Source organism: Sturnus vulgaris, chromosome 15 (genome assembly GCF_052056855.1).
Source record: "Sturnus vulgaris isolate bStuVul1 chromosome 15, bStuVul1.hap1, whole genome shotgun sequence".
NCBI classification, from domain to species: domain Eukaryota; kingdom Metazoa; phylum Chordata; class Aves; order Passeriformes; family Sturnidae; genus Sturnus; species Sturnus vulgaris.
In genome coordinates, this window is record NC_142257.1 from 5353372 (window position 1) to 5379705 (window position 26334).

At 44.3% G+C, this 26334-nt stretch overlaps 2 protein-coding genes across 5 annotated transcripts; one reads left to right on the forward strand and one right to left on the reverse strand.

The window, feature by feature from the left end:
* Positions 1-333: 333 nt before the first annotated feature.
* CNOT8 (CCR4-NOT transcription complex subunit 8) lies at positions 334-8308 on the reverse strand. 2 transcript variants are annotated; one of them, XM_014876042.2, is made up of 7 exons: positions 8079-8308; positions 6632-6830; positions 5191-5384; positions 3629-3790; positions 2720-2864; positions 1965-2075; positions 334-1660 (listed from the first exon to the last, which is right to left on the reverse strand). In XM_014876042.2, the coding sequence occupies exons 2-7, from the start codon at positions 6746-6748 to the stop codon at positions 1511-1513; spliced, it is 879 nt and encodes a 292-aa protein (XP_014731528.1). In that variant the 5' UTR covers positions 6749-6830; positions 8079-8308; the 3' UTR covers positions 334-1510. The 2 variants fall into 2 exon arrangements, with proteins under 2 accessions (XP_014731528.1, XP_088029688.1); XM_088173562.1 differs by having other exon boundaries at positions 8098-8211.
* A 139-nt stretch (positions 8309-8447) lies between these two features.
* FAXDC2 (fatty acid hydroxylase domain containing 2) lies at positions 8448-23483 on the forward strand. 3 transcript variants are annotated; one of them, XM_088173560.1, is made up of 11 exons: positions 8448-8645; positions 14597-14689; positions 14839-14903; positions 15984-16031; positions 18315-18406; positions 18507-18604; positions 19300-19421; positions 19739-19944; positions 20841-20946; positions 21993-22159; positions 23119-23483. In XM_088173560.1, exons 4-11 carry the CDS (start codon positions 15984-15986, stop codon positions 23273-23275), a joined length of 996 nt encoding a protein of 331 aa, XP_088029686.1. In that variant the 5' UTR covers positions 8448-8645; positions 14597-14689; positions 14839-14903; the 3' UTR covers positions 23276-23483. The 3 variants fall into 3 exon arrangements, with proteins under 3 accessions (XP_088029686.1, XP_088029687.1, XP_014731490.2); XM_088173561.1 differs by having other exon boundaries at positions 8451-8629; XM_014876004.2 differs by lacking the exon at positions 8448-8645 and adding an exon at positions 10459-12250.
* Positions 23484-26334: the final 2851 nt, after the last annotated feature.

A 26334-nucleotide genomic window follows, 5' to 3' on the forward strand; every position in this document is an offset into this window, starting at 1 on the left:
GAACCACTGGAGTTTAGATGGAGCAGAAAACTTCACACACTGCTTTGTCCCTTTCAGTGGCCACTCTGCAGTGCAGGAATCCTGCACCAGACTGAGCTGTGCTGAGAGACCAGCAGGGAGAGAACCCAACGCTGCCAGAGCTCTTCAGCTCAGCTTTCCTCAGCTACTGTACAAAAAGCTCTAAAGACATTTTACTAAGAGCTACCCCAGGAGCACATCATAAATGGTAAAGGAAACAAACATGAGCATCTTTAGGCATGTATCTCCCAAATTCAGATTCCAAAGCCTCAAGTGTGGAAATTCTAGTGCTTGATGGAAAATCCAAAACAAAGCCTGGTTTAAAAAAATTTATTTTACAAAAAATAAAACTAGTCTTTACAAACATTTCAAATACCAGCTCTAAACCTCAACTCTTTAATATTGGATTAAGCTTGTTGAAAATGCCAAAGTCCTAAAATTGTTTGACATGTCCAAAAGGATTATTTTAAGAAATGTCATTACAGAGCTGTTGAAAAAAAGAAATACTAGAGAATGTTTTTTTCGAAGTCAGAATCCCACGTTCTTCATCCTCTTAACTACTTTTCAGGTGTTTATAATGAAAAAAAAACAGAAACTCAGGAAAAAAAATCAGGAACACTGTTTTACCTGTTAAGCATATTGTAAAATTAGGGGCTGGAGAAGCAGGGTGGAGAAGAGGAACAAATATTTGTCCATGCTGACCTAGTTGTGTTGCAGAAGAATAAAATTTGTAGGTTTTAAGTTGAAGAAAACTGAAATCAGAGTATTGGTCCAATCCCTTGTCAAAGGAGAACTTTTGGGCCTCTGAATGTATTTCCAGAACAGTTCCTTAATACCCGTAAGAACAAAGCTGAGGCTTAGTATGAGTCAAAGCAGTAACAGAGAATTAGAAACTAAGGAGTGCTGATCAAATCAGCTCCATTAATCTCCATTCCCTCTGCTGTTAAAGCAAATCTCTGGATATTTTTAGCTGCAAGGATCATTTTAATTTCATCCGTTCCCAAACCTCTGCAGTGATCAAAGGGAGCAATTTCCACAGACAGAGATAAAATAAGCAACACATGAGGTGAAGCTGTCACCCTCACAACATGCAGAAGTTTTAAAATAAGCTTTATAAAACACAAACGTATTCACGTGCATGTCTGTGTCCATTTTCACTGCATTTCCCAACCCTTAGTTCTACCCAGTATTTTCTACTGGTAAATCTTCCTTGCAGATTCTGTACAGTATAAAGAGGAAAAAAACAGAGGTATACACAGTAGATTCTGTCCTTTGCCCTTGGTATTAAAAATATGGCAAACCACAAATGCTGGCATTAGGAATTCAGTCAACTCTTCTGTGTTTCAAAGGAAAATGCAGCTCTTCAGCAAAACTGCAAGGCTTGGTGCAGCCTGTGTACTGGAGATGCTTTTTGTTTGAGATACTGTTTAGGGAAAAGGGTTGAGGACAGCAGCTGCCAATATGGTAAACATGTTCTGAGGGGCACCGCTCATCACGGCTGCATGTTGTTGATAATGGCCAAAATGCTCATTTTCTCTTGGGCTGAGTCCACATCTTCATTTTGTTTCTGAGCCACTCCTGTGCCGAGGCCATACAGTCGTCCACAATACTTTGCATCATCAATTGTATCCTCAAAAAATAGCTGCAGATTAAGAAAAAAAAAAAAAAAGAGGAACAGATATTGTTTAATTGTGCCTCTAAACCAGAAAACATCCAATGTTAATTAACAGCTCAATTGAAATCAGCCACCTCCAAGATGGAGTGTACAAATTAAAATAAGCACATGAAAGGCGAGTAAACAGAACAAGTCTGTGCCGTTATCAACAATTCCTATTCTGACAGTTTCAAGTGTGATGGCCAAAAGGCTCAAAAATCCCAAACCAAAACAAACAAGTACATGGTGACATTTATGGACAGGAAGCAGAGAAGGAAGAACACTGCAGTACCTCTTTCATTCTGAAAAATGCCATTCCTGTGAGAAGAGAGTCTGATCCTGCCTGGTGCTGTCGTCCAATTCGCTGCAAATCCAGCTGATCTGCTACTTCCTGAAGGCCACCCTGCAAAGAGAGCAGAAGAGATTTTATTTTGGAAGATCCATCTCTTGCCAAAATTGCCACATTTCTCCAAAACATGAGGGCAAACAGGGTATGATGAACCAACGCAGATCCCAGCAGTATGCACACCCAGCTGTGAGTGACACACAGTGGGAAATGCTGCTCAAGAGTCATAAATAACTTCTCAAATTTAGGTGCCTTCTTTTCCTGGTGCAGATACTTGAGATAATTGTGGGTACATTCATAGGTTACACATGCTAAGCCTTTCCCTCCCTTTACTCAAGGCTGTGATTCAATAGATAAATTACTTTAAAGCCTCTTACCCGTTAATCAAGTCATGGAGTATTTCATGCAAAAGAAATACACTTGCATAGGAGACATAAATATGCTGAATTATAATTAGCCTCTGATACACAAATCAGAAGGCTGTGGCAATGTCCCCTTTATAATAAACACATTGCTAAGTCTGAAACTGGGGAGGGCAGTATCCATTAGACACGAACTGTGTCTCAGGTGCTTCTGTGTCACTACTGACTTTTATACACATTCCAGTTTCAAGACAGCATATGCAGCAGTTCTGCCACTTGTATTCCTGTACATGTTCAGAGTTGATGCCCATCATCTGCTTGCCGGGGAGATGAAAGTACCTTGAGGTTTTTGCAGCTCTTCATTAAGTACTTCACATCATAGATAGATGGGAAGAAAAGGTTTAAGATATGGAAAAATTCATGTTCCTCTTCTGGCAACCTGGAATCTGTCAACAACTTCACCATGTAGCCAAAGTCATAACCACTGAAAACAAAACCATAGAGAAACAAGGTAAGCAGGCAGTACCTATAACCCAAGGTACTAGTACCTCCTTTTTCAAATGAATTTTATTTGCTGTGCCTTTCAAGCCTTAACATTTTCTGACATTCACAAAACTCTAGATTTCAGCCAGAACTCATCCTGATTTTCTATGTCAATGTCGGACTTTGGGATGCTCCCCAAATGCCTCCACTAGCCTTTTTGGGGAATACCTAAGCCATCGGGAAGAATACACATTTCTTCCCAACTCTGTACATTTCTGTAGCTGAAGGCAATACAGAAAAGCAGGAAACCCTGCAAGTATCTGTTGAGGGAGAAGGAGGTGGTGGCAAGTCCTTTCATTTGTGATACCATGTTGGACCAGAGGCTTCCAAATCAATTTCAAGTTGATTGAAATGCTACAAGAAAGACGTCTTAACCACACAGGTGGAAGTTCAGAGCACCACCAACATTGTAAGGAAGAAGAAACAAAATCCTTACTTTACAATGCATTTACTAAATGTAGGAATCACACTTCAACTTGTTAGTAGCTTCTTCAAGAGAGGGAGACTGCAACAGCAAAAGGATTCACAAGCAGTCAGAAAGTCAGACCATGAAGTTTCCTTACTTCTTAAACTTGGCCTTCAAATCTTGAAGCTTATTTTAACTGCATGACTACTAATTTTTCTCCTTAAAATCTGTCAATCTCCACGGAAAATGCAGAGAATTAAGAAGATATTTAACAGGGTCAGTGAGCATCCTGGACCCACCTGTGGAAGGACAGCCATTTCACACTGTCACTGAGGACAACCCCAGATGTCATCAGCAATTCAGCAAAATGCAGAGTATCAATCCCTTCTTCTTCATGCTTCTGGAACTGCAGTCCAGAGCTGGCAAGGAGGTCTATGGAATCCTGAGAGTACATGTCTTCCCTGAAGGAAAAAAAAAGCACGTTTGCACTCAGGATGCTGCCAAGACAAGCTCATTTTAGAAAAATTCTCCCCACACTATGTTAAGAATTGGACTAACCAGTAGAATACTTCTGGACAGGGTTCCAATTTGTCTCTAGAAAATTCAAACTGACTCAGTTTCAATACCACTACTGCAGCCTCCTACATACATAACAAGCTGTTCTGTGATCATAACTAGTTAACACTTCCAATGCTAGTGCAAATTCCAAAGATTCCACCTTCATAGGACTGAAGCTGACAGTTTTGAACATTGTCCCTTCTGCAAGGGAAGCACCACAGATGAGGGCCCAGAGGAAAGGGGAGTTCTCCCAAACAGGAAAATTTAATCTTCTAAATTCTAAAGCACTGACCATCATTCCTGTCTACATTTTTCCTCTTCACAGCATGAACCACCTTATCAGCACCTCCACTTCCATCTCTGAGTAAACAGAATTGCATCATTCTTGACTCAGAAAGGAGGACAAGAATGATGTGCTTGGTGGAGAGCTGAGCAGGAACATGACTTCTCTACTGGTGTCATTTGAGGGGGAGGAAATACACAGAGCTAATATCATAACTCATTTAAATGAAGTGATCACACAGCAAAAAACACTTCACTCTGATTTCAGTATCTGTAAGTGGCTCACAAAATTTGTGGAGTAAATAGTGCAACTTTTGGGGTCAAGAACTGGATGATCATAGTAGCTACAAATTTTTGTAATGCTTTCCAATGACAGTTTCATAAAAATAGATTGATTTCCTCTACATATGTGGTTTTGCCAGATAAACTCTTTCTTTATTTCCAGACAGCTCTAGTGGTAATTATGCTGAGTTTATCTTTATAATTACAGGGGAAGGGATAATGAAACTTGTTTCAGCTGCAATCCAGGATATTACAGTATGGAAGAGACAAGAACTGCCACACTCCATTTAACAAGATTCATTCTCCTGAACAGATGTGATGATTATAGCAACATGTTTTCAGATCCCAGCTTATACTTAAGCATGGATCTGTAAAGAGGTCTTTTTCTTTTTTATGAGATCAGCACATCCATTTATTTTTAGCAGAAAGAGATGGAGTTTTACATACATATACATATATATATATATATATATATGAAGTTTCAAACACTATTTCAGGAAAAAAAGGCATACAAAATTATCAAGAGAAAAGGTAATAAGGATAGAATTTTAGCATTGCTTTGACTTCCAGAGACACTGTTAACTCCTGGCAGATTCCCACATAGTCTGTACTAGAATCAGAATCCTTATTGCTCAGAACCAGCCAGCAACAATGAACACATGGACACTGGTATTTGCCAAAGGAAAGCATCACTCCAGCAGAAGGGACCAGGGAATTACTGCCAAGCCCAAAGACTCACGTAAGGTTGAATTTGAAGTTGAACTGCCAGGTGTTGATGCCAGAAGGATATTCCCCCTTCTCATTTGTGAAAGTCAGGCCCAGCTGGATAATTTTCAGCAGGTCAACGTTACAGCGGAGGAGCTGGTACTGATAATCTATGGAGCTGCGAAATTCACCGATCGGCCTGACAACAACTCCGGGGAACTCCGTGTCCTGGCACAGAAGGGAAAACGGAGTTTCACCATGGGTTCTATTAGGAGTCATTATTACCCCTCTGCTAGGAGGACAGTCCAGACAGTGAAAACCATCACTGCTCTGAGGAACAGTCAATGCCTACATTAACAAAAACTACTGTCAGTCAAAACACACCTCAACAACAGCAGCCATCTGCTAGAAGAAAAACTACCTGTAGGTGAAAAACCTCTTACTTAGCCAGGGACTAATTAGTGTGCTATCTTTGCTGAATACTGTTTTTACTCTCAGATTGGGTCACCAAGCTTCTACTGACTATACACAAAACCTTTCACAACAAACCCAGTGCTGAGCACCTGACACAATCTCTCCCTTGTCCAAGAGGTTTATCTGTCTACTCTTACAGCACAGTCACTAAAACAGACCCTAAGAACACTCTCAGTGAGACTTAAAAGAAGCAAAAAAGCTCATTTCCCATTGACAAATGTTAACAAAAAAAAAAATCATATTGACTTCCACAGCTGAATTTGACACCAAAATCCCACACACTTGCAGAGGCACCTGTCTTTTGACACATTTCTAATGAGGACTTTTCATATCTTGAAGTTCAGTGTTCCTAAGCAAAGCTGGCAGAACTTACAGCATCACAGCTAGAACCAGCTCTTTATCTAACACACTGGGGTGCTGCCAAGCAGACACAGACTTGCAAGAGGAGGAGGAGATTCCTCCCACATGGGGGAGATTACGCTCTACTTAAACAAAACTTTCTGAACATACTGTCTTATCTACAGCCAGAATATTTTTCTTCCCTAAGAATCAACATCTGCCCTCATTAGAAAGGAGGCAACCCAGCTGGCTAGCAGTCACTTGCAGGCCTTTTCATCTCCAGTCCCATGCCATCTTCTATAATCAAATGGGGAAAAACATTCAGAAGACAAACACACCAGTGGAAAAATAAGGATTTAAACTTATTTGTGGCTTGTTTCATTTTCCTGTTGCACAAACTAATATACTATGAATAGCTAAATAATAAATAAATTCATGTTTTTAAGTTGGTCTCCCTCTTCCCCTTCTTTCAATCAATCCATACTCAGCACTGCTTATATTAAATTCTGGAAAGCTACTAAACAACTTTTTATTTTTTCACCTCCTCTAGTTCAGTCTGACTGGGGGTAGGGAGAAATCATTTCTCACTCAAGAATCAACTTAGTCCACAACCCAAAAAAATCCCTTGACGAGGGCAATTAGGTCAAGTATAAAACACTTACCATGGCAATGTAGCTGTAACTCAGAACAATCTCCCGGATCTTCCTCATCTCTTCCTCCAGGTTGTTGGCCCATACTTCACAGATCACCTGGCTGTTCTCTGCAAGAGCTGCTGGCATCTTGCAAGGACCAGAAAAAGGCAGCTGATGCTGAACTCGAATGACAGAGTAGGATCACAAGCTGTGCAATCTTATCAGTGTGCTGCATTAAAGAGATAAATAAATAATGTTTTAAATGAAGAGTGACGTGAATAAATGCTCAGTAGGAGTCAGTCACACTCCCATTTTCACCTTCAAATAACCCATTTAAAATTTACACCAAGTTCTTTCTTGCTTTATCACTTTCTGTACGCATGCTGAATGAAATCTAGAGCATCTGTTCACAATATAAGAGCAGATGCACAATCAACAGTCCAGTTATTTATGTAAAGAATCACTATTCCTATCTTCCTTTTCCTGGCATAAGCTTTGACACTTTGGGGACAAGGCAGTGAATCCTTATCTTTAATCCTCAGCTATTTCCCCATCCCTGGAAGTGCTCAGGGCCAGGCTGGATGGAGCTCTGAGCAACCTGTTCTAGTGGAAGGTGTCCCTGCCCACAGCAGGGAGGTGGAATGAAATGATCTTGAAGGTCCCCTCCAATCCAAACCCCTCTGTGATTCTATGATGAAGACGATTGTTTAAACACAGTAACACAATGCATTAGAGAGAACACTCATTAGTTTCAATGGGTATGACTATCTAAAGGGGAGTGCCAAGAAGATGGAGCCAGGCTCATCCTGGTGATGCCAAGTGACAGGAAAAGAGACAACGGGCAGAAAGTGATGCTCAGGAAGTTTTCCCTGAGCATGAGGAAGAACATGAGCAAAAAACTGCGCTGGGACAGGGCCTGGGAACGGATTGCCACGAGAGGTTTTGGAGTCTGCCTCAATGGAGATATTCCAGAACCGTCTGGACACAATCCTGTGCCGTATGCTCTGGGATGACCCTGCCTGGGGAAGGAGGTTGGACCAGTTGACCAGTTGTCCCTTCTAACCTGACCCATTCTGAGATTCTGTCCTTCTCTGATGTAACTCGGGACACACTGCCCCTCAACTGGAGGGATGTTTCAGCTGGAACCACCGGCAGTGTCAGCAGTGCCACAGCTCGGGTGAGCAACCGGCTGTGCCCCTTTCCCACAATAACACCGGCGAACCGCTCCCAGGCGTTTGCAAGGGGGCTCCGCCTCAGCCCACGGCTGGGACCTGAGCCATCAGTTACCCGGAGGGACCGAGCGCACCGCCACAGCCCGGCCCGGCCCGGGGTCACCTCAGGGCCCCCCTCACAGCCGGGGGGCGGCCGGACGCGGCTCATCGCGGCCGGAAAGCGGGAGGGCCGCTGTCCGCGCCGCCGCCCCCTCATCCTCAACCCCAGCCCTGCGTCCCCAGAGCCTGTCCCGCTGCCTGCCTACCCGTCCCGCTCCCCGGTACCTCCCGGCAGCCGCGGCCGGGACACGCCGCTCTCGCCCCGCGCAACCGCGATAGCTCCGAGTCCCCTCCAGCCGCGAGGGGCGGCGCTTCCGGGTCTCGCGCCGCTTTGCCTCTCGCGAGAGGGAGCGAGAGACGGCGGAGCCGGCGGCGCGCGCGACGGGGCGGGGGAGGGGGCGGGCACGTTACTGCGCGCGGCCGCGGTGCCCGCACTGCGCGTGCGTCCAGACCTGGACGGCTCGTGTTTCTCCTCCTCCTGTCCCCCCGCAGCGTAGCTAATGGACTCGGCCGGGCTCCCCCATGCTGCAAACGGCGGGCGAGTCCAAACTCCGCGGCCGGGGGGGGGGGGAGGGATGAGGGATCTGGGTACCTCCGCTCCTTGAGGGAAGAGGCGCCATAACGCCCACCGGGGCTGGGGTTGGCTCCCAGCATGGGGAGCCCCCAGCACCCCGACCCGTTGGGACACGGGCTGCGCCGGGCCCTGGTGGAGCGTCCCCGAAAGAAGCAGCGGCCGCCCCTCCCTCACCAAGGGGAGGTGAGGGGGTCCCCAGGTCGGGGTTAGGCCCGAGCCCCCCCGGGCTCCCAGGCCACGGGCGCGCAGGGTGGGAGTGGGGTGAGGGTTTGTTTTCCAAGGGGGATTTCCTAAGGCCCAGAGAGCGAACCACTGCTGTCCTGGCACGCCTTGCTCCTATGGTGTAGTGCGGATCAAGCTCATTGACTGAGCAAGTTCTGCTTTTTCCTGAAAGAGCTTAAAAGTCATTTAAGTTCCTACTACACCTGCAGACTTTTAGTGTGGCTTCTCCTGTTCCAGGAATGGAATTTAAATTACGTTAGCAACAGCAGGTTGTAGCTGGTAAAGCAGCTCCTGCTTGTGTAACACGGCTGCCAACACTTGCTTTGCTGGCTGATGCTGATGGCAGATAGGCAGTTCATTTGGAAACGTGTCTACTAATTAAGCTTAGATAGTATTTGCTTTCTTGAGACTGCCTTCCTTCTGGACAGGGTTGCATCTGTTTTAATATATGTATGTGCCTCTCTCTATATATATATGTTCTGGTACTGAATTATCTGCCCACCATATAGGAGTCTTCCCCTGAATCTCGGCTACTTGCCCAGGATTTTGATCAAAATATCTGAAAAGCAGATCTTGGTATCTTTCACATGTCAGACACTGGTCAGTGTCTCAGGTTTAATGCTCAAGTCTCAGCAGAAATGTTACCTTTAGAAAAGAAGAGGGTTCTTCAAGTGCTGCTGTGTCGAGTAACATTGCTGCTGTCAGCATCTTATTACATTCCCTTTATTGAGCGTTATTTTGATTCAGAGTTTATCTTCAGGGATGATAGAGAGTTACCCTTTTGCCTGAGCTCTGCAGTCTCTGGCGTTGCATAATTTATGCAATATGCACTATGCTACACTGCCAGAAAGTAATCACCTTTCTTCCCGTGGTCAGTTGAGTCTGGGGTTTTGTACAAGGAATCTGTGTTGTTAGCAGGTTGATTCAGCGGGCTGGATTACAGCACCCTGTAAATATTAGGTTAAATTTTTATTTCCCGGAAGAGTTCAGAGTAATTTTTCTTGCTCATAAACCCAGCGCTTGAAGGGATGTTGAGTCCAGGGGAAAAGAGAGGATGCATTTCCTCAGGCCCTTGTAAATATTTGTGCCTTGGTGCTGTAATAAAAATGTGTTGCAGGCAATAATCACCTGTGATAAATTACATTTGTAGTGTGTAAAAATTTATGTGTAAAAAAAAGCTGTTCAAGGATGTTTGCAAGCCCTGGTGGGAAAAGCTGGAGGCACGTTTTGCTTGATGAGATCAGAATTTTTTTCAAACATGACATGGCTAATAAAGATTCAGAATAGCTGGGAAAGGCACCCTGCTCTTTACAAAGTCACATCATTTCTGTGTTTGGAGGTTTCCAAGGTTGCCTCCAGCTCCAGCACTCCAAAGCAGGTCTTGAAGAGTCCTCACACCTACACATGAATGTAGAGCTGCATTATAAGATGGAATAAAAGTCTTTAGCTCAACATTTTCACACTGGACAGCTTGAGCTGTGTGTCCTATTATGCCTTTTCTTTAGAGCTTAGACACAGCACCACAAGAAAACTTATTGTGAGAATCCTGAAAGGTGAATTTACTTTTTCCTCACCCTTCTGTTGTTCCACGTGCTCCCAAAGCAACCACTGCAGTGCCACATGCCCTGGCAGAGGGTGAGAAATCTGGTTCAGAATGCAGGGAATTTGGCAGTGGGTGATGTGTGCCAAGTTCAGATTCCTCTTCTGCCTTAGAGGAATTATCAGTATGGGCTTGTTCAGTCCCCTGAAAGATACTTCATGGATTTTTCCCTGATGTTCCTCTCAAACAGTGAAACAACCTATTACAAAAACCATGTGGAGTGAACAAAGTTGTATTATGAAGTGTCTGATCAAAAGGCTTTTTTTGCTGCGAAGAAGTCAGACTTCCTGCATGGCAGAGATTGCAGCAGCATTGGAGTGTCTGTGGTGGAGACATCAGCACAGGGCAGCCAGCAGGCAGGAGCAGCTGTTTGATTAGTGACAACCTGTGCTGGACACAAAACTGCATCAGAGGATCAATGGCATTTACAACCCTATGACTAATGTGGTGAGCTGTCCCTATGGGTATGAATATTTCAGAGATTACCCATGTTGGAACTGAGTAGTGGTTCAAAAGGAACATAGGTCTGAAATTCACTCTTATCACCTACTATTGGCTGTTGGATGAACAGACCTCCCCCTGCAAGCTAAAATCCAAAGATCAGCTGAGGACATTATCCTTATGGTGCCCCTCTCTTGAGATGCTCATTTTCACTTCCTCTGCACGTGAGTAAATAGTTCGAAGGAATCACATTCCTCTCTGCTCTATTTGATAAATACCAGTTAGTAGCAATGGCTAAGAATTACAACTTCTGTCTCGACCAGGGAGTAGTTGGAATTAGGCAAGAGAAAGTGATGATGGAAACTGTAACAGTGTTAAATGCTGTTCACTCTTGCAGAGCTCTCTGCAGTTCCAGCTCTGCTGGCATGAGGTGTTACTGAGAAAGAGTGTGTGTTGCTTCACCTGTGAAGGACAAACAAAGCTATCTGTGAGGCAGAGGTGATATTCCCTTTTTCCTCCTGTGGAAAAATAGATCTGGAAAGTTATGTTAGTAACACCCTCAGTTCTCAGAGCTTAGTTTGTAATAGGGCACTATTTATGGGCTAAGCAACAGATTGGGGCCACATTTGCATAAGAAAGATCAATGGTGCTGTAAATTACATCTTGCTCTCTGCAATACCATAATTACACACTTTATGGTCTGTAAACATCATGTTTAAAGACAACTGAGCCCAAGCACATGCTAACCTATGTGTATCTCCACCTTATCCATGCAAGCAAAGCCTGTAACTGGTTGAGGGCACTGTGTAGCAACAGAGTTGGAGTAATTTTTAGACTTAGTACAACAGCATGAAAACTGGATTGCTGTTCTTTTGCCAAATTCCACAGTAACCCTTATTGCTTTTAACAAATACACCTTTGACCTATTCAGTTGCACTGGCAGTAGCTATTTTGTGCTCCAGCCATGAGTTAGTGAATTATAAAAACTACTTATCTTTAGGGTATTGGTGGCTTTTTTATTCTCAGGTACAACTATGAAAAACTTGCCTGCAGAGATGTATTTCACGTGTTTAAGTGACTAACAGTGTGCACATACACACGGGGAACACTGCCAGCACTCACAGTGACATGGCACTGGCTTCACATGACTTGTCTGGGAGGGGACAGGCACCTCCTGCTTGGAAACACCCCCGTTGTCCTTGCCTAAACCCTCATACAGTTTCGACAGCAGTAGTGAAAAGTGAGGAGTTGAACTCTGGGCTCTGAATAGACACAAAGGACCTCTCCTAGGCTACCATCAGCAGGAGGTGAGCAAAGAACAGGCAGCCAGAGTTCAAGGGTGTAGTCGCTTGAAAAGATATGGTGGAGACTTTGAGGAAGTCATTAAAAGGCAACGTGTCTGCGTGAAGTCCATTGTCAGCTTTTCTAGGAACGAAGGTTCCCCCTAAAACCGTTCAGTGCTTGGTAGGACATCAAACACCACATCTGGTCCTGTGTCTGTCCACACAGAGTGGCTGATATGCAGCTGTTCAGGTGACCAGGTAAGTGGTCCTGTGTCTTTTGTTCTGTATGTTCTATACTTTCGTGGATAGTCACAGCCTTTATTCTCCCAGGAGTGGTTTTGCCGTATAAAGGTTGATTTCAGTGAAGATCTACACCAGAAGTTTCAGGCTGGAAGGCACGAGGAATCCCCAGGAGCTGGGGTGTGCAGCCAGTCCATCACAGCAGCTGGAGCTGTTCTGAGCTGCACCTGCCGTGCAGGGCTGTGGCTGGTGACAGAAGGATGCAGTGCAGGGAAAGGGCACCTGTGCTGCCTCAGCTTGAGGCTGTCTGGGCACCAGAAATAAAAGAGAACAGCAGGCATGGGGCATAAATAATAATTCACATGTTCAAAAAATTGTAAAAAATACAGCAGGGGTTTTTTCAGATTATACTCAGATTGTACTGAACATTTTAAAACATGACTTATATAGGAAAAAGTCATATTAGGAAGATTCAGTGAAAACAAGATCTGTAACTTAATGAACAGTTGTTGGGCAAATGATATTGTACATGGAAATAATAATATAAAAAATGTATTAGAATTCTTGTTTGACTAGTGTATGTTTCCCCTTTAATGTCAAGAGACTGATTGGAAAAGCAATTATTTTTACTCTGGGCTTGAGAATTTGCTTTGGATCAAATTTTGTGTTAACTAATTCGAAATAACTGGAAAGGAACTTTTTTTTTTTAATCAGTACTAGTTCTAACTGATATTTGGAAATAGCTGCAGGCAGCTGAGAGCTTCAGTGGTTGATTTGGGGCTGTAAAATATGCCAACATGAGAGCAGTGCCAAGCAGCTGAATGGCTTTTTTGTTTGCTGAAACAGCCATGGTTACATGAATGGTTTTTTAATGTATTTGGTGTATTCTGAATCAGGAGAAACATTACACAATAAAAAGAGAGTAGGTAATGAGATGTTGGGGAAAACCTACTCTATCCAAATTTTTCTGGGTTTAATGTAAATAATGTAAAATTTTATCCTGAAAAGCGGCTTAGTAAAGGCAGTGCTCTGAAACAGAGACTAAGCAGAGGTGGCAGCTCTGCTTTGAACTGGAAATCTTTGTCCAAGCCAGCCTTTTGTCATAAATGGATTATTTTAAAAAGAGTACTAGAAATGTGACTGTAATTTTAACTCTTTCCTAAATGCACAGAATATGTGACTCAATCAAGTAATAGCTCCTTCTCTTTCTAAAAACTCAAAGCAGAGTCACGTTTTTCTACAGTGCTCTGCTCTGGAGCTCTTCATATGCAAGCGTTCAGCAGGTTTGAGTGAGCACTGCTGGATGGAGGAACCTCTGGAGCATCAGCCTTCCAGCTCACTGAGGTTCCCCTTTCACATCTGCCTCTCCTAATCTAATGTTGTCTGCTACCAAATCATCAGAGCAGAATAATCTCTTTAACCACAGAAAACTATGGCCAGCACTATTTACTTTACTCTCCTAGCAGAATAATTGGATATTGCTCTTTTCAGCTTCCTACTGAGTGGTTGTAAAGATAGGGATGTGCACAACCTGAGAGCAAATAATATGAGTTATAACCAAAAAAATTTCAAGTGGGAAAAAATTACAGTGAAGGTTGTCAAATACTGAAATTGATTTCCCAGAGAAGCTGTGAAATCTCCCTCTGTGCAGACACTGAACTGTTCAAGGCTCTGAACAACCTGTTAAGAAAGTTGGAATGGAGCAAAGCCTCAAAGGAATGGATTATTCAAGCCTGACATATTTCAAGCTTTAATAGTGTTTTCCTGGAGGCAATGGGCACACCTGGCCTGAGAGGACCTGTGTGACAAGATGGGCACGTAGTGGGTGTTACGTAACAGACGTGATTAGAAGGTCTTTTAAAAATTAAGATAAGATCCATTTAAATTTGGCCTGTGGCATGTTATTTGTGCTGTTCTCTTCAGGGTAGCAGGTTATTTTTGGTTGTTTCTTATGGATATTCTTCATCAGATATATTAGAGTTCAATTGTATTTTATCAATAAAGATGTGGCTGGCAAACAATACAGGAGAGGAAAAGAAAATCCCACAGAGTGGCTGTGGTAGCTCACGGGGTGCAGTAGTGAGGAGTGCTGTGTCTGAGGAAGGACTAGAAGCCCGGGAACACTGCAGGTTCCCCAACACATTCTCATTTTAAGCACCTTAGGCCACCTCTCACACTGCCTATTTTGGCGAAGGGAGACAAAGTGAACTTGGATTTGGTTTCTTTTTTAAGACTACTACCAAAACTTAGCATTTCCCATAGGAGTATATCCAACCCTAGTGTTGAAATACAGGGTTGGGAGTTGGTCTCAGGGTTTCATGTTTCAAATCTCTTTTTGCCTTGTTTTTCTTTTTTCCTTCTCAGAACTTTGTAACATCAGCTTCTTCCACTAAAGTGTGTGGTGTGGTGTGGTGGGCTGGCCTTGCTCTTTTGTGTCTGTGAGGAAGAAGGAAGAAGGTATTTAATTTTTCTGTCTCATGCCCTTTGACCTGCATATTAATATGTAATGTTTGTAAATAAAGAGAGTTGTATTTGTAAGAACATACCCAGAAGGCTATAATTTCAAATCTAAACCTCCTGACTAATACAGGATTTCTTTTTGACAGTTTATTCCTCCTTTCTGAAACGCTGCAAGAAGAGTCCTCCCAAGAGGTTTCCCTCCATCATCAAGGTAATAGAATATCATCTTCCTAATGAGTAATTTTCCAACTGTTTGTACCCTAGACAGGGACCTTTGAACCTTCTCTGTGCTTGCCTTTGTACTTTAGGTAACAGTTTGCCTGTGCTTGAATATTCTGCTGAGTAGGGAAAGCAAAATGGATTAAATTCTGCAATCCTCAGTAATCTGGCTGTCATATTATTAGAAGTTGTGTGTTTGTTCTTAAAGACCATGTGAAACCAAGAAAACATTAAGGAATGTTTTGTTAACTTTTGCTAATTATATTTGATGATAAGACTGCAGAAATACAAAAACAGCTCAGCTATGCAATAATCCCTTGGACAGCCAGAACATGGCCTGAAGCCCCAGCAGCTACTCAAACCTTGGGTTTGATTTATATTTTAAATTTCTTTTAACAAAACCATCAACAAATGTTCAAACCAGAGCCAAATGCTGGGAGATTCATTATGAGATGGCCACATGCCCATTTAGGACTTTAACCCTCTAAGTGTCCATAGCAGGACTTGAAGCAAAGATGATTTTCTTACTTACTGTGTTCTTAAGCTGTAACTCAAGAGTCTGAGCGAAGGCTGTGGGGCTCTATTGTGTTAATTCTCTGTGGCACAAACTCATTTTGTTTTCATCCCTGTTTCATTGCATGTTGTCATTATGGAAGAACATATGTCCCACATTATCATTTCCTTACAGCCTGGGGAGGGCTGGAGTGCTGCAGTGTATTCCTGGGCCATATCAAGGGAGAAAGTTTTACCACAACACCAGTGACACAATCAAAAGCTTTGGTTTTGGCTGTTCTCCCATTTTTCTTTGTTATCCTTGCATCCCTATTAATCTTTTGGGACACTACTAACTCCTCAGGAAATAAGGGCATTTTTCTTCTCAAGAACTCAGCTTTGCTCCATGGCCCACACATGAAGGATGGAGCAGAACAGAGTAAATATTGGAAGCACAGAGTAAATATTTTACACTTTTATCACTGAACTGCAAGTGGATGGGATTTGCTGTTGTCAGTATCATATTCTGTCACTCTCCAGCTGGACAAGGTTCGCTTACTTAGATCACCTTTTATTTCAGATGGAAACAGACTCTGGATATTCCTCCACTGCTGAGCTGCAGAAGCAGGTAAAGACTCAAGCTCATCGTTTAAAGGAAACGTCATGCAGGTGCTTTGGAAGGCTGAATGTGTTGAATCACCTTCTAAGAGAAGTGACAGATACATCCTCATTCCGAACATTTTAGCATAATTAGGAGCTCATCTCTTATCACTAAAGCAGCACTTCCCCAGCATTTTTCCCTTCCAGTGGACTGCAGCTACAGCAGCAAGCAGTGGGGAAGGACCTGTTATCTTTGCTTGCCTGGCAAGAACCCACCACAGTTCCCCATAACCAGAAGCTGTGCCACCTCACTAGGCCTCACAGGGCCTGGTCCTGCTAAACTCTTGTTGCCAGCTGATGTGTCCCACTCTCTTTACCTTGCCAGCAGCAACCCTGTTCTGCACTTAAGGAACTTGCCAACTTCTACAAGCACTTTAAGAGCAAGATTTCAAGCAATGCATGCATTAGTTTGGAAACTACTGTGCTGTAGCTGTTGGCATGAGGAGAAACAGGGTATTAAGCACTTGGACTTGATGAACAAGATTTTTTTCTATATAAACTTCTCTACTTCTACATCTCATGTAATTATATTGTGTGGGTTTCATGTAATCACTTCATCACATGCAATAAAAACACAGCCTCAAAACAAGACAGTTTCTAGCCAAAGGGCTGTTAAAACAGCTGAAGTGCTGAACTTTAGCTCCTCTCTGTCCTGTCTCAAAGCAGGACATGGACAGCGTCTGTGAGTTTTGGGAGTTACTAAGGTTTGAAACTCTTGAGCTGAAGAATGTTTAAGCAACTGAAACCTTATTTGAGCTAACTGGAAATTCTGACACTTGTAAGCCAAAATTTTTGTTTGGTATGCTCTTCATCCCAGGAGAAAAAGGATTTATAGGATGTGAGTGTGTTAAAAGGCTCAAAGCTTTCTATAGCTTCTGTAACCTTTTTTTCCTAAAGAATATGTAAGCAATGGTCCAGGTTCTAAAGATTGAGAAAGTCTTACATCAGCATACATGGGGGATAACATGGATGCAGCTGGAAGTATGGAACTGCTAAGAGAGCAAATCTCTGGTCCAGGATCCATCAGGCACTATCTGATGCTGGAGGAGAGGCTTTTGCCAGCCTGGCATTTTTACTTCAGTACCCCCAGTGATAAGAGTGGCAGTTGATTGCACTGCTCTCATATAAATCCTAGGGTTCATAAATATCAAACTGTAGGGCAAGAGTCCTGCTAGTTTCTTCCTCCCTATCTGCTTTTTCGATTAAAAAAAAGGAGGTGATGGGGGAAATGTTTGTTTTAATAGTGAATGTTTCAGTGCTAATGAGCAAAGTTCTGTCCTGGGACAAATAAATATTGCTTATGAGTCCTGGGCCACATTTAATGTTCTGTAGCTGCTACAGAATCTAAAAGCCATGTAAAGAGGATTCCTTTATATTGCATTACCCTAAACCATCTGCATTTGGCATTTCTCAGAGCTGCCTCTCTTGTTTATCCTCTCTGACAGGAGGTGAGCAGGACAGCAGCTATGAATCACACTGTTTTCACTCCAGTCTGTTTGTGCAGCACACCATAGTTAAAAAACAGGAAGGGCAGAGGAATGAAGAAGGCAATAGCTGAATATTATACTATTGCATTGATTTTAAAAAAAAATTTACATTGCAGATAGATATAATTCATATTCATTCACAAAAACCAAATTAATTGCACTCCAGAACCAATTCTAACTTGGACTACTCTAAAAGACAGATCGTTAATTATAAATCTCTTGTATATTTGCTAAGCAACTTTGTTTTGAATATTTAAATATTCAAATATATTGAATACTGCTTTTTGAATATATTTATTCCTGTTAACCAGGTCATCTGAGAACAGCAGTTCTTCACTGCTGCGGGGAGAAAACATTGTATCCTGGGTGGGAGAAAATACTGAGGGAGGGAAGTGCTGAGATGGAGCACCATTCCTTCTTGCCCGGTATTCTTTTCCCACTGCTCTGAGTTATCCAGAAACCCCTGGAGTTACAGCCCTCCAGGTACTGAGCAGCATGCCAAATAAAAACAAAGAGGGAAAATATCAGTGGTCCTTTCTCTCCTTTTGGTTATTCCAGAGAAATTCCACATCAGTCATGCAGGTCTCTGAAAGCATGACAGATGGATGATTACACACAATATCCCCCAACAGCTTTGTTATTGTGTTCTTCAGAGTGTGTGTGAAGCAAAACAGGCCATCACAGGAGTGCCTTCATCATTTCAAATACCAAAAATGCCAGGGCAGGATACAGCAGCACGTGCTTACTCTTATTGCTTCCCACAGGGAAAGAAGCTCTCACATGCCTTGAGGATCAGTGCCTACGTCTTCAGTACAGGCCTGCTCATGTTCACTGCCTTAGTGAACTCTGTTTCTTGGTAAGAATGTTCAAACAAAGCAGCTTGAGGAGAAACTTTTCTGTGGAAAGAGGGAAAAGTGGATGAATAGATGGGCAACCAAGCACTGTTATTCCCACAGGTTTACGCAGAATATAACTTTAGGCAATTTCTGGCAAACAACATGGTTGGAATTCTACGACCATATGGAGGGAGATGAGTGGACAATCTTCCTCATTGGTGAGTTTTAACAATGCTTCTCAGGAGAAATCATCCATGTATTATTACATATAAAAGGGAGACATGGACAAGCTTCCCAAACTCACTGACAAGCACTGGCTTGGAAGGTACCCACAGCTGATGTTCTGCTTTTGGATGGGGTCGCTATCAGAACCCTGTACAGATTAAAAATCTGATCTTTTTGCTGCTACTTAAGTGGCTTCCCTGTGAAGATACTTTGCTCATGTGAGAATTTAATGACTCAGTAGAACTAATTACTAAAAATGTAAGTAAATGTAGTGAATTCTGCTCTTGCTGTAGTACTTACAAAAGTCTTTTCTGTGATTAACAGCTGGTGAACAGAACTGGTAGGGACCCTGCAAGGTTCTAGAGATCAACTCAATCTTATCATGCTTGGATTTAAAAGCAACAGAGACTTCCCAGCCACCTAGAAAAGCATTTTCTTAGCTTCAGTTATACCAGGTTTCAACTTCTGAAACATTGTCTGCTCTAACCTCCTTCCCATTTTTTAATCTTACCTGGATGTCAGAACTTAACCCGTATTCCATTTTAAAGCATTTTGGGGCTGGGGACACACACTTGGCACATCTGGGTCCCAGCAAGGTCCTTTGGGTACTATGCCAGTGTATTTTGTTTCTGATTTAGCTGTAGTTCCCAATTCATTCAAACATCTCTGCCCTTTCCTCATGCCACAGGGGCTGCATTGGTGCCTGCACTTGCTTTCTGGGGCTTCAATGGAATCCTTCTGGTGGCTGATATAACAGGAAAGCCAACTTTCATAACTCGCTATCGCATTCAGCTGGGCAAGAATGATCCTGTAAGTACTTCTCACTCTGCCTTTTCTGCTGGCTAAGCACCTCCTGCAGTCTCTTAGGCCAGGAATGGGGAGAAGAACCTGTTATGCTTTTCTCTTGCAACCAGCTAGGATTCCTGGAGGATCAAGCCAAGTCTCGTACACCCACTGCAGGGAGGAAGGCAGATCCTGTTATGAGGCTACTGATTAGATCTGCACTGACTGCTTGTTAAAGAGCTGATCCCAAAACTAACTGCCTAAAAATCTTAAAGCTTTTCATCCTTCCAACTAAAACTGCATTGCTTCTTTCTTAGCCTCAAGTCCTGACTTCTCTTTTGCAGGTGGACACAAAGAAACTGTGGAAAGCCATCTACACAGTGCTGGGTAATCAGTTCTTTATCTCCTTTCCCATGCTTGTGCCCATGTTCTACGTCATGAAATGGTGGGACAGCACCTTCAGCAAGGAATTACCAACCTTCCAGTGGTTTCTTGTGGAGCTAAGCATTTTTACTGTAGTAGAGGAAGTTCTCTTCTATTATTCACACAGGTGAGCTGGACACAGGAGCAGGACTCTTGATTTTCCTCCATGCCTTTAAGCTTATACCCTACAAGAGCAATAATCCTTATCCCTCTGTTCCACCAGTCTTTTATTTACTTGGGAAATCTTACAGGTCCTGAAATCCACCCTCACAACATGAGGCCTTGGTGCTGCCAGTAACTAGTAAACAAAAATGGGTAGCATTTTAAAGGTGGAACAGCTTAAAAGCTAAGTAAGAAACAAAATAGGCAGTTTTACCCAGAAGCTGTAACCCAGCATTCTTTGAAAAGAACAAGCCTGACTATCCCAAAACAAAAATCTCAAGGGTCAGTGACTGATCTCTGTTCTTGTACAGCACCTATAAATCAGGGCCTGACTCCCAACACTGCAGGATTTCCAAGCACTGACACCAACATTAGAGGACAGAACTAAAGCAAGAAAGACGAAAGAAGCAGAAGCAAGCACAGTACTCTCAGAAATCTGTAGGTTTCCCTTAAGGACAAATGCACCCAAAAAATGTAAATGCTGTTTTTTACGAAGGAGCCATGGAACTGAAAATTTTGATTCTTTGACAGTTGCCAGTAGAAAAAGTTAGAGCAGTGAAAACATAAAGTGAGTCTTCCCCTAAGTAGTATTCCCAGATTTGAGTAAATAAGTAATTCAGGGAGTTTGATTTATGGGATTTATCTGGACCGAGTTTAATATCAGCCAGCAGACACATAAATGGAATAAGGGCTCAATACAAAGAGAGCAAAGGAAGCAAAGAGTCCTACACTCTTATTGCCACCTGCTCTGAAATCTTTATGTTAGAGAAGACACAAGCAAGTCCCCTGCAGAAATTCTGTGTTCTGTTACTCCTTTTTTGCAGAGCTCAAAACCTGCCTTTCTCTGTTTACTGAACCTAGGCTTGTTCACCACCCAGTGCTGTATAAGCACATTCATAAGAAGCACCACGAGTGGACAGCCCCCATCGGTGTGGTCTCCATTTATGCTCACCCAATAGAACACATAGTAAGTGGATTCTCCCATGGTCACCCTCCAGTTGCTGTGTGGAGTGTGATTTCCATGGGATGAGGTGGAATGGTAAGAGAAGAGGAGCAAATATGCTCTTAGAGGATTCTTCCTTAGGAAGAAGAAGCTGAGCTGCATTTCCAAGCTCAGCTCTAGGAGGGTTGCAGTAATTGTTTATATTGGACTGCAATCTGTGCTTTCAGAGCACAGATCCAAAGGCCTCCAGTAGATAAGAAACTGACTGGTCAGTGCTTCCCATGAGCCCCAAGAGGACTGGGAGCACAGACAGTGCTTTCAGCAGGAGATATGAAACACAGCCTGAGTGATTGTGTGGACTTGGAATCTGTCAGGATTTTTGTAGTGGTTGCTGGAATCAGTGTTTGCAAGGAGTGTATCCCAACACTCCTCCAGCTGAGACTTCTCAGGAAAACACATCCCACCTTCAAAAGATTCCACTTAAAAATTCTATCTTCTAGTCCTGGGCTGTATTACCAGCTCTGAGAGTCTCCCCAGCTGACACTGGACAGCACAATGATTGAGGAGCCCCGCTGAGCTGTGCTGGTGCACACAGCTGGGTCAGGGCAGCCAGAGCCATTTGTGCCACGGGCAGGACACAGCCAAGTGAGGCAGCAGGGTTTGTCACGTTGCTGTGTGTGTCTGCAGGCCATGTCCTTTCACTGTGAGGTTTCCTAAGAGCAGCTTCAGCATTATTCCAAGGTGAAGCTGAAATTCACACCTCAGACTCCAGGGTGATTTACTGGAATCCTGCTGTCCTCACCCACAGTTTGGTGTCATGCCTAAATTCTACTGCACACTTAGGGAGCTTGAGCTATGACAATGGTTTGCAGTAGTAGAACTCTCTTATCTCTATTACTACTTTTTAGATGATTATATAACTTTAGTAAGGTGTTTGCAGAGGGATCTTCCCTTTATGCTGTTTGCACCAAACAAACCAGTGTTATGGATCACCAGGTGATCATTCAGCTCCTAGAGGAGAGTCTGCTTGTTGTGGACCCATTAATGAGGTCGTTTTTTCTCATTTCCAGATCTCCAACACTCTGCCTGTCATGACTGGCCCGATGATCATGGGATCTCATATTGTTTCAATCTCGGCATGGTTCTCCATTGCTCTTGTAACAACAAGCATTTCTCACTGTGGCTACCACCTGCCCCTCCTGCCATCTCCAGAGTTCCACGACTTCCACCACCTCAAGTATGTCTGGGCATTGCTCAGCTTCCCATTCTTCTGCCCCTCCTGCCTGTGCCCTGGCACCAGTGACAGGGAAAGCTCCTTTCTGAGGATCAACGGGGTTTGCCTAACTCATGCAACCAGCAGAGCAGCTCTCCAGTTCACCTGAGAGCAGGCTGAGTGCTGCCAGTTCTTAGAGGAGTTAAACAGGGATTTCAAGGGATTCCAGCCCTGTTAAGGACAGTTCTCTGCAAGGTTCTTCCTAGAAGTTCAAAATACACTTCATGTGATCTAAAGACAGAGCAAGGGCAAGTCACACAGGTGAAATAAGTGAGCCTGCTTGTCTGTCCCTCTCCCATACACTGGGATTAGTAACACTGATCAGATTACACTTTGCCCAGACAATCACCATTAACCCTTCCTGACAGAGATTCTCAGCCTGCTGTGCTGGAGAGAGAGCAGTTGCAGCAGACTATTCAAGGATACATACCCGAGCAGTGGAGAAACACTTCCATCTCCCAGTGGGCACTACATTCAGACATTCTCCCCAGAAATGTCTGCCCCTGCTGCACAACCAGCCCAGGGGACAGTTCAGTCACCACATGCCAGGACACGGATCACTGCGGAGCCGAGACACTCTGGGGGGAACAGCTGTGCCAGCTGGAGTCACATCTGCTCCGTATCCCAGGACAGGCAGGTCTTGAGAGCAAATGGAGCATGGTAGCCTGGATGTCCAGTGCTCCCACAGCTCTGAGCTGCCCAGGACAAACAGCTGCTGCTCAGCGCCACCCTTTATGGGCAATGACGGCACCATAGAGAAGCTGCACAAGATTCACTCAAGGCTTCGACAGAGCTGCCAGGGAGACTGGTGCAGGAACAGAAATCCCATGGAGAGATTATCAGGGCTCAGAAAGGAATGGAAAGAGGAAGGGCAAGGTAACCTCAGTGACTTCCAGTGATGTTTATCTCTGTTTGGTTCTCAGGTTCAACCAGTGCTACGGAGTGCTGGGAGTGCTGGATTTTCTGCATGGCACGGACAAAATGTTCAGACAAACCAAAGCCTTCGAGAGACACAAGGTCCTGTTCGGCCTCACACCACTCTCTGAAAGCATCCCTGATCCACCCAAGAAAGATGAGTGAACCAGCCCAGCAGCTCTTGCCCAGCAGAGTGAGAGACAATGATTTATGCCAAATAGTATTTTAATCAGGAAACAAGTTCTTGTCCACACATAACAAAACATGAAGTTGAATATGCTGCTTGAAACGACTGCACTTTTGCTGCCATTGTTTTCTATCTAAAACACTCGCAAAAAAAAACATGCTCTAGAAATCTATTTTTAAAAGTTAATGGTTTGTTTCTCTGTTACTTGCATTGTCCCTTGGTTCCAGCTGCCTGTGTGAGCCAGGTGTGTTCTGGGCCACATGGCTCAGGGTTATCATTATTAAGACTCCAGAGGTGATGATTTGGCCTCTCTTGTTGGCACTCATTCTAGAGAAACATCAAAATCACTCCATCTATGTGTGATGCAATTAAAACCAGTTTTTACGACTCTGGGCACCTGGGACATAGGAGTACAACCCCGTGGAAAATCATTGGGGCCACAGCTTTAGAAACACTTGCCTGCACATGCAACGGGGGCCTGACTTCTGTGAGCAGCTGTTAGGCATGGGAGGTGAGTACAGGGCTGAACTGGGGCTGCCACAGCCTCATCGCTGCTCCAGAGAGCTGCAGACAAAGGGAGTTTCCCCTCCTGGGACACGGAAACAGAGCTGGGAGCTCATGTGCTTCATGGCATCACCACCTCCTGCTGAGCCTCCCCTCCCCCCGAGACACAACCAAAATTCTGGTAAATTACAGAGATTTTCCATGGAAAGCAGAGTCTCTGCTGTCCTGAGCTGTGTGGACATTAAGGAACCCCTCTTAGGAAAGATACAAGAAAGCAACCCCCAGAATAATACGCACATTGCCAAGTACCCACAGAGACATAGTGTGAATTCTCTCAAAGATCTTCCTAAGTCTCAGTCCTGCCTGGAGGCTGGAACAAAACCACCGCATTTCTCCCCAGTACTAGAGCAGCCCCTCGAGGAACAGGCACACAGGCCTGACCTGTGCTGCACTGTCCATTTGTCAGCCCAGCTCTACCTGTGGAACCAAAGTCACTTCCCCTGCTCCTCTCTGGTTCCCACACCTGCATCAGGATGAACCCAGCCCAGTCACCCATCTGCAGTTCCCTGGGGAGGGCAAGTCAGCAGAACAGAAAACCCAGGCACCACTGTCTTTTGAACTTTTTATTTTTATACATTTTTTTTGTATTAAAAAGGAAAAAGCATAATTACCACAAATTACAAAGGACTAAAGCATTACTAGAATAATGAATCACATCAGCCTAGAAAGCAGATACTCTGAATAATATTAATGTTATAATACAAGCTCTCATTCAAGTATTTTACATTTTTCTCTTTTCCTTTTATACGTGATGATGATCCTAGCACATGGGTCAAAGATTATGTACTATCGACAGAGATGGATCATGTACAGCGGGCCGTATTAACAAGATTTTCCTCCCAAGTGATACATGGTCTGTGATGAGTCATTTTAAGTTTGTCTCTACTATAAATGCAGCTGAAGAAGGTTGCACACACTCTCTAGTTTTGGGAAACAGAAGGCTGAGGTTGGACACACAGGGTTTGAGAAGGGCCAACACATCAAACCATCACCCCTTTAGCTCCAGGCGAGCAAGCAGAAGGCTGCACTCGCTGGGCTGCAGCTCAGTGGGTGCCTCTGAGCCACAGATCCAAAGGTTTTCAGCCCCAGTGGGACCAGGACAGGCTGGGAGGGAAGATGGGGAGCAGGGCTGCACCAGGGAGGCCTGAGGAACCAAGCATCCCCTCCCATGAGGGGCATCACTGGCACAAGCCACTGTGGTGCAGAGCTGACACCTGGGGAGAGAGCAGGACAGCGTGGGGAACTGGAGGAACTCCAGCACGCTCCACAGGGGCCAGCTGGCACCCAGGGCACTCCCTGCTCCTCTGGAGCTTCCCACCAAGGGGATGTGCTCGTCACAGATACATCGGTCCTATGTTCAAGTGTCTGCAGAAAGTGAAACTGTAAACTACTCCTGGAAATGCTGCCCTCCAGCCACCCGCTCCACGCCACCGAGATGAACAATTGCTTAGGGAAAAAAAAAATCATTTATCTGTTACCTGTATTGGAAACTTTCAAAAAAGTGAGGCATTTAACATCAAGTGTAGCAACCCTCTCAAGAAGAGCCCAGCATCCATTTCAAACAGTGACAAGTGACAGAACCAGCCTCAGAGGAGACAGGAGACAATAAGCATTGCAAACACAGCTTGCTACATTTACAGTTTTCCTTTTTTTTTTTTTTCTTTTTGATAAAGTAACTGGAAAGGCATTAACAGCTAGAAGGCCCCCTCTGCACTGCCATGTGGAACGTGGCAGGACACTGAGGTTAAACACATCAGTTTGTTACAGTACAACGACCAGTCCCGAGCAGGTGCCGAAACTCGAGGGACCCCAAGGGCTACAGTGAGAAGGCGCCATCAGGGGAGCCGGGGGGCAGCAGAAGAGATGGACAGGCAAAAACAGAGCAGCAGCATCAGTACTTTTTAAATCTTTTTTTTCCCCCCAAATAAGCATGGCAAAGCAACAAAGCCTCCTCAAAAACACACCTTCCACCTCCACTCTGACCCCACACCACAGCTCTGTACCTGTTGCAGCCACCTGCATTCTAAAGTCAAGTTCACCTTGGCAAGGAGCCCTAAGCTCCAGCATCCTGGAGGACCTCCTGAGAAGGGGGGCAGGATGAGGAATGCTCCCCTGACAGCCTCCCTCAGCCTTTCCAGAAGCAGCTGGGGCTCCCCCCAGGCTCTGCCAGTGGCTGGACACCAGCACCACACAGCCCTCGCGGGCTGTGGGACGATGAGTGCTCACAGGAGCACGTGTGCAACCACTCAGTCCTCTGAAATTCAAAAAAACACAACACATGGTGGAGGTGAAGCATCCAAACTACAAGCAAGGCCTAACTCCCTCCTCTGCAGAAGGGCAAGAGCTTCCTCAAATGCAACCCCCCCGGACAGCTGTCCCTTTAGCCAGTGAGGCCACGAGCCTTTCTGCGGCCACTCCTGACCCAGCCGGGCACAGACCATGTACCCGGGGAGCTCCCTGCCCTCTGCCAGCA

Bases quoted from the DNA above. Each gene is read 5' to 3' on its own strand.
- CNOT8 (XM_014876042.2), bottom strand. From the start codon at position 6,748: ATGCCAGCAGCTCTTGCAGAGAACAGCCAGGTGATCTGTGAAGTATGG. The intron at 5,385-6,631 runs GTAAGTGTTTTA...CTTCTGTGCCAG, and splicing joins GTTACAGCTACATTGCCATG to GACACGGAGTTCCCCGGAGT. The intron at 3,791-5,190 runs GTGAGTCTTTGG...TTTTTCCTTCAG, and splicing joins AACTTCAAATTCAACCTTAC to GGAAGACATGTACTCTCAGG.
- FAXDC2 (XM_088173560.1), top strand. From the start codon at position 15,984: ATGGAAACAGACTCTGGATATTCCTCCACTGCTGAGCTGCAGAAGCAG. The intron at 16,032-18,314 runs GTAAAGACTCAA...TGCTTCCCACAG, and splicing joins CTGCTGAGCTGCAGAAGCAG to GGAAAGAAGCTCTCACATGC. The intron at 20,947-21,992 runs GTAAGTGGATTC...TCTCATTTCCAG, and splicing joins CTCACCCAATAGAACACATA to ATCTCCAACACTCTGCCTGT.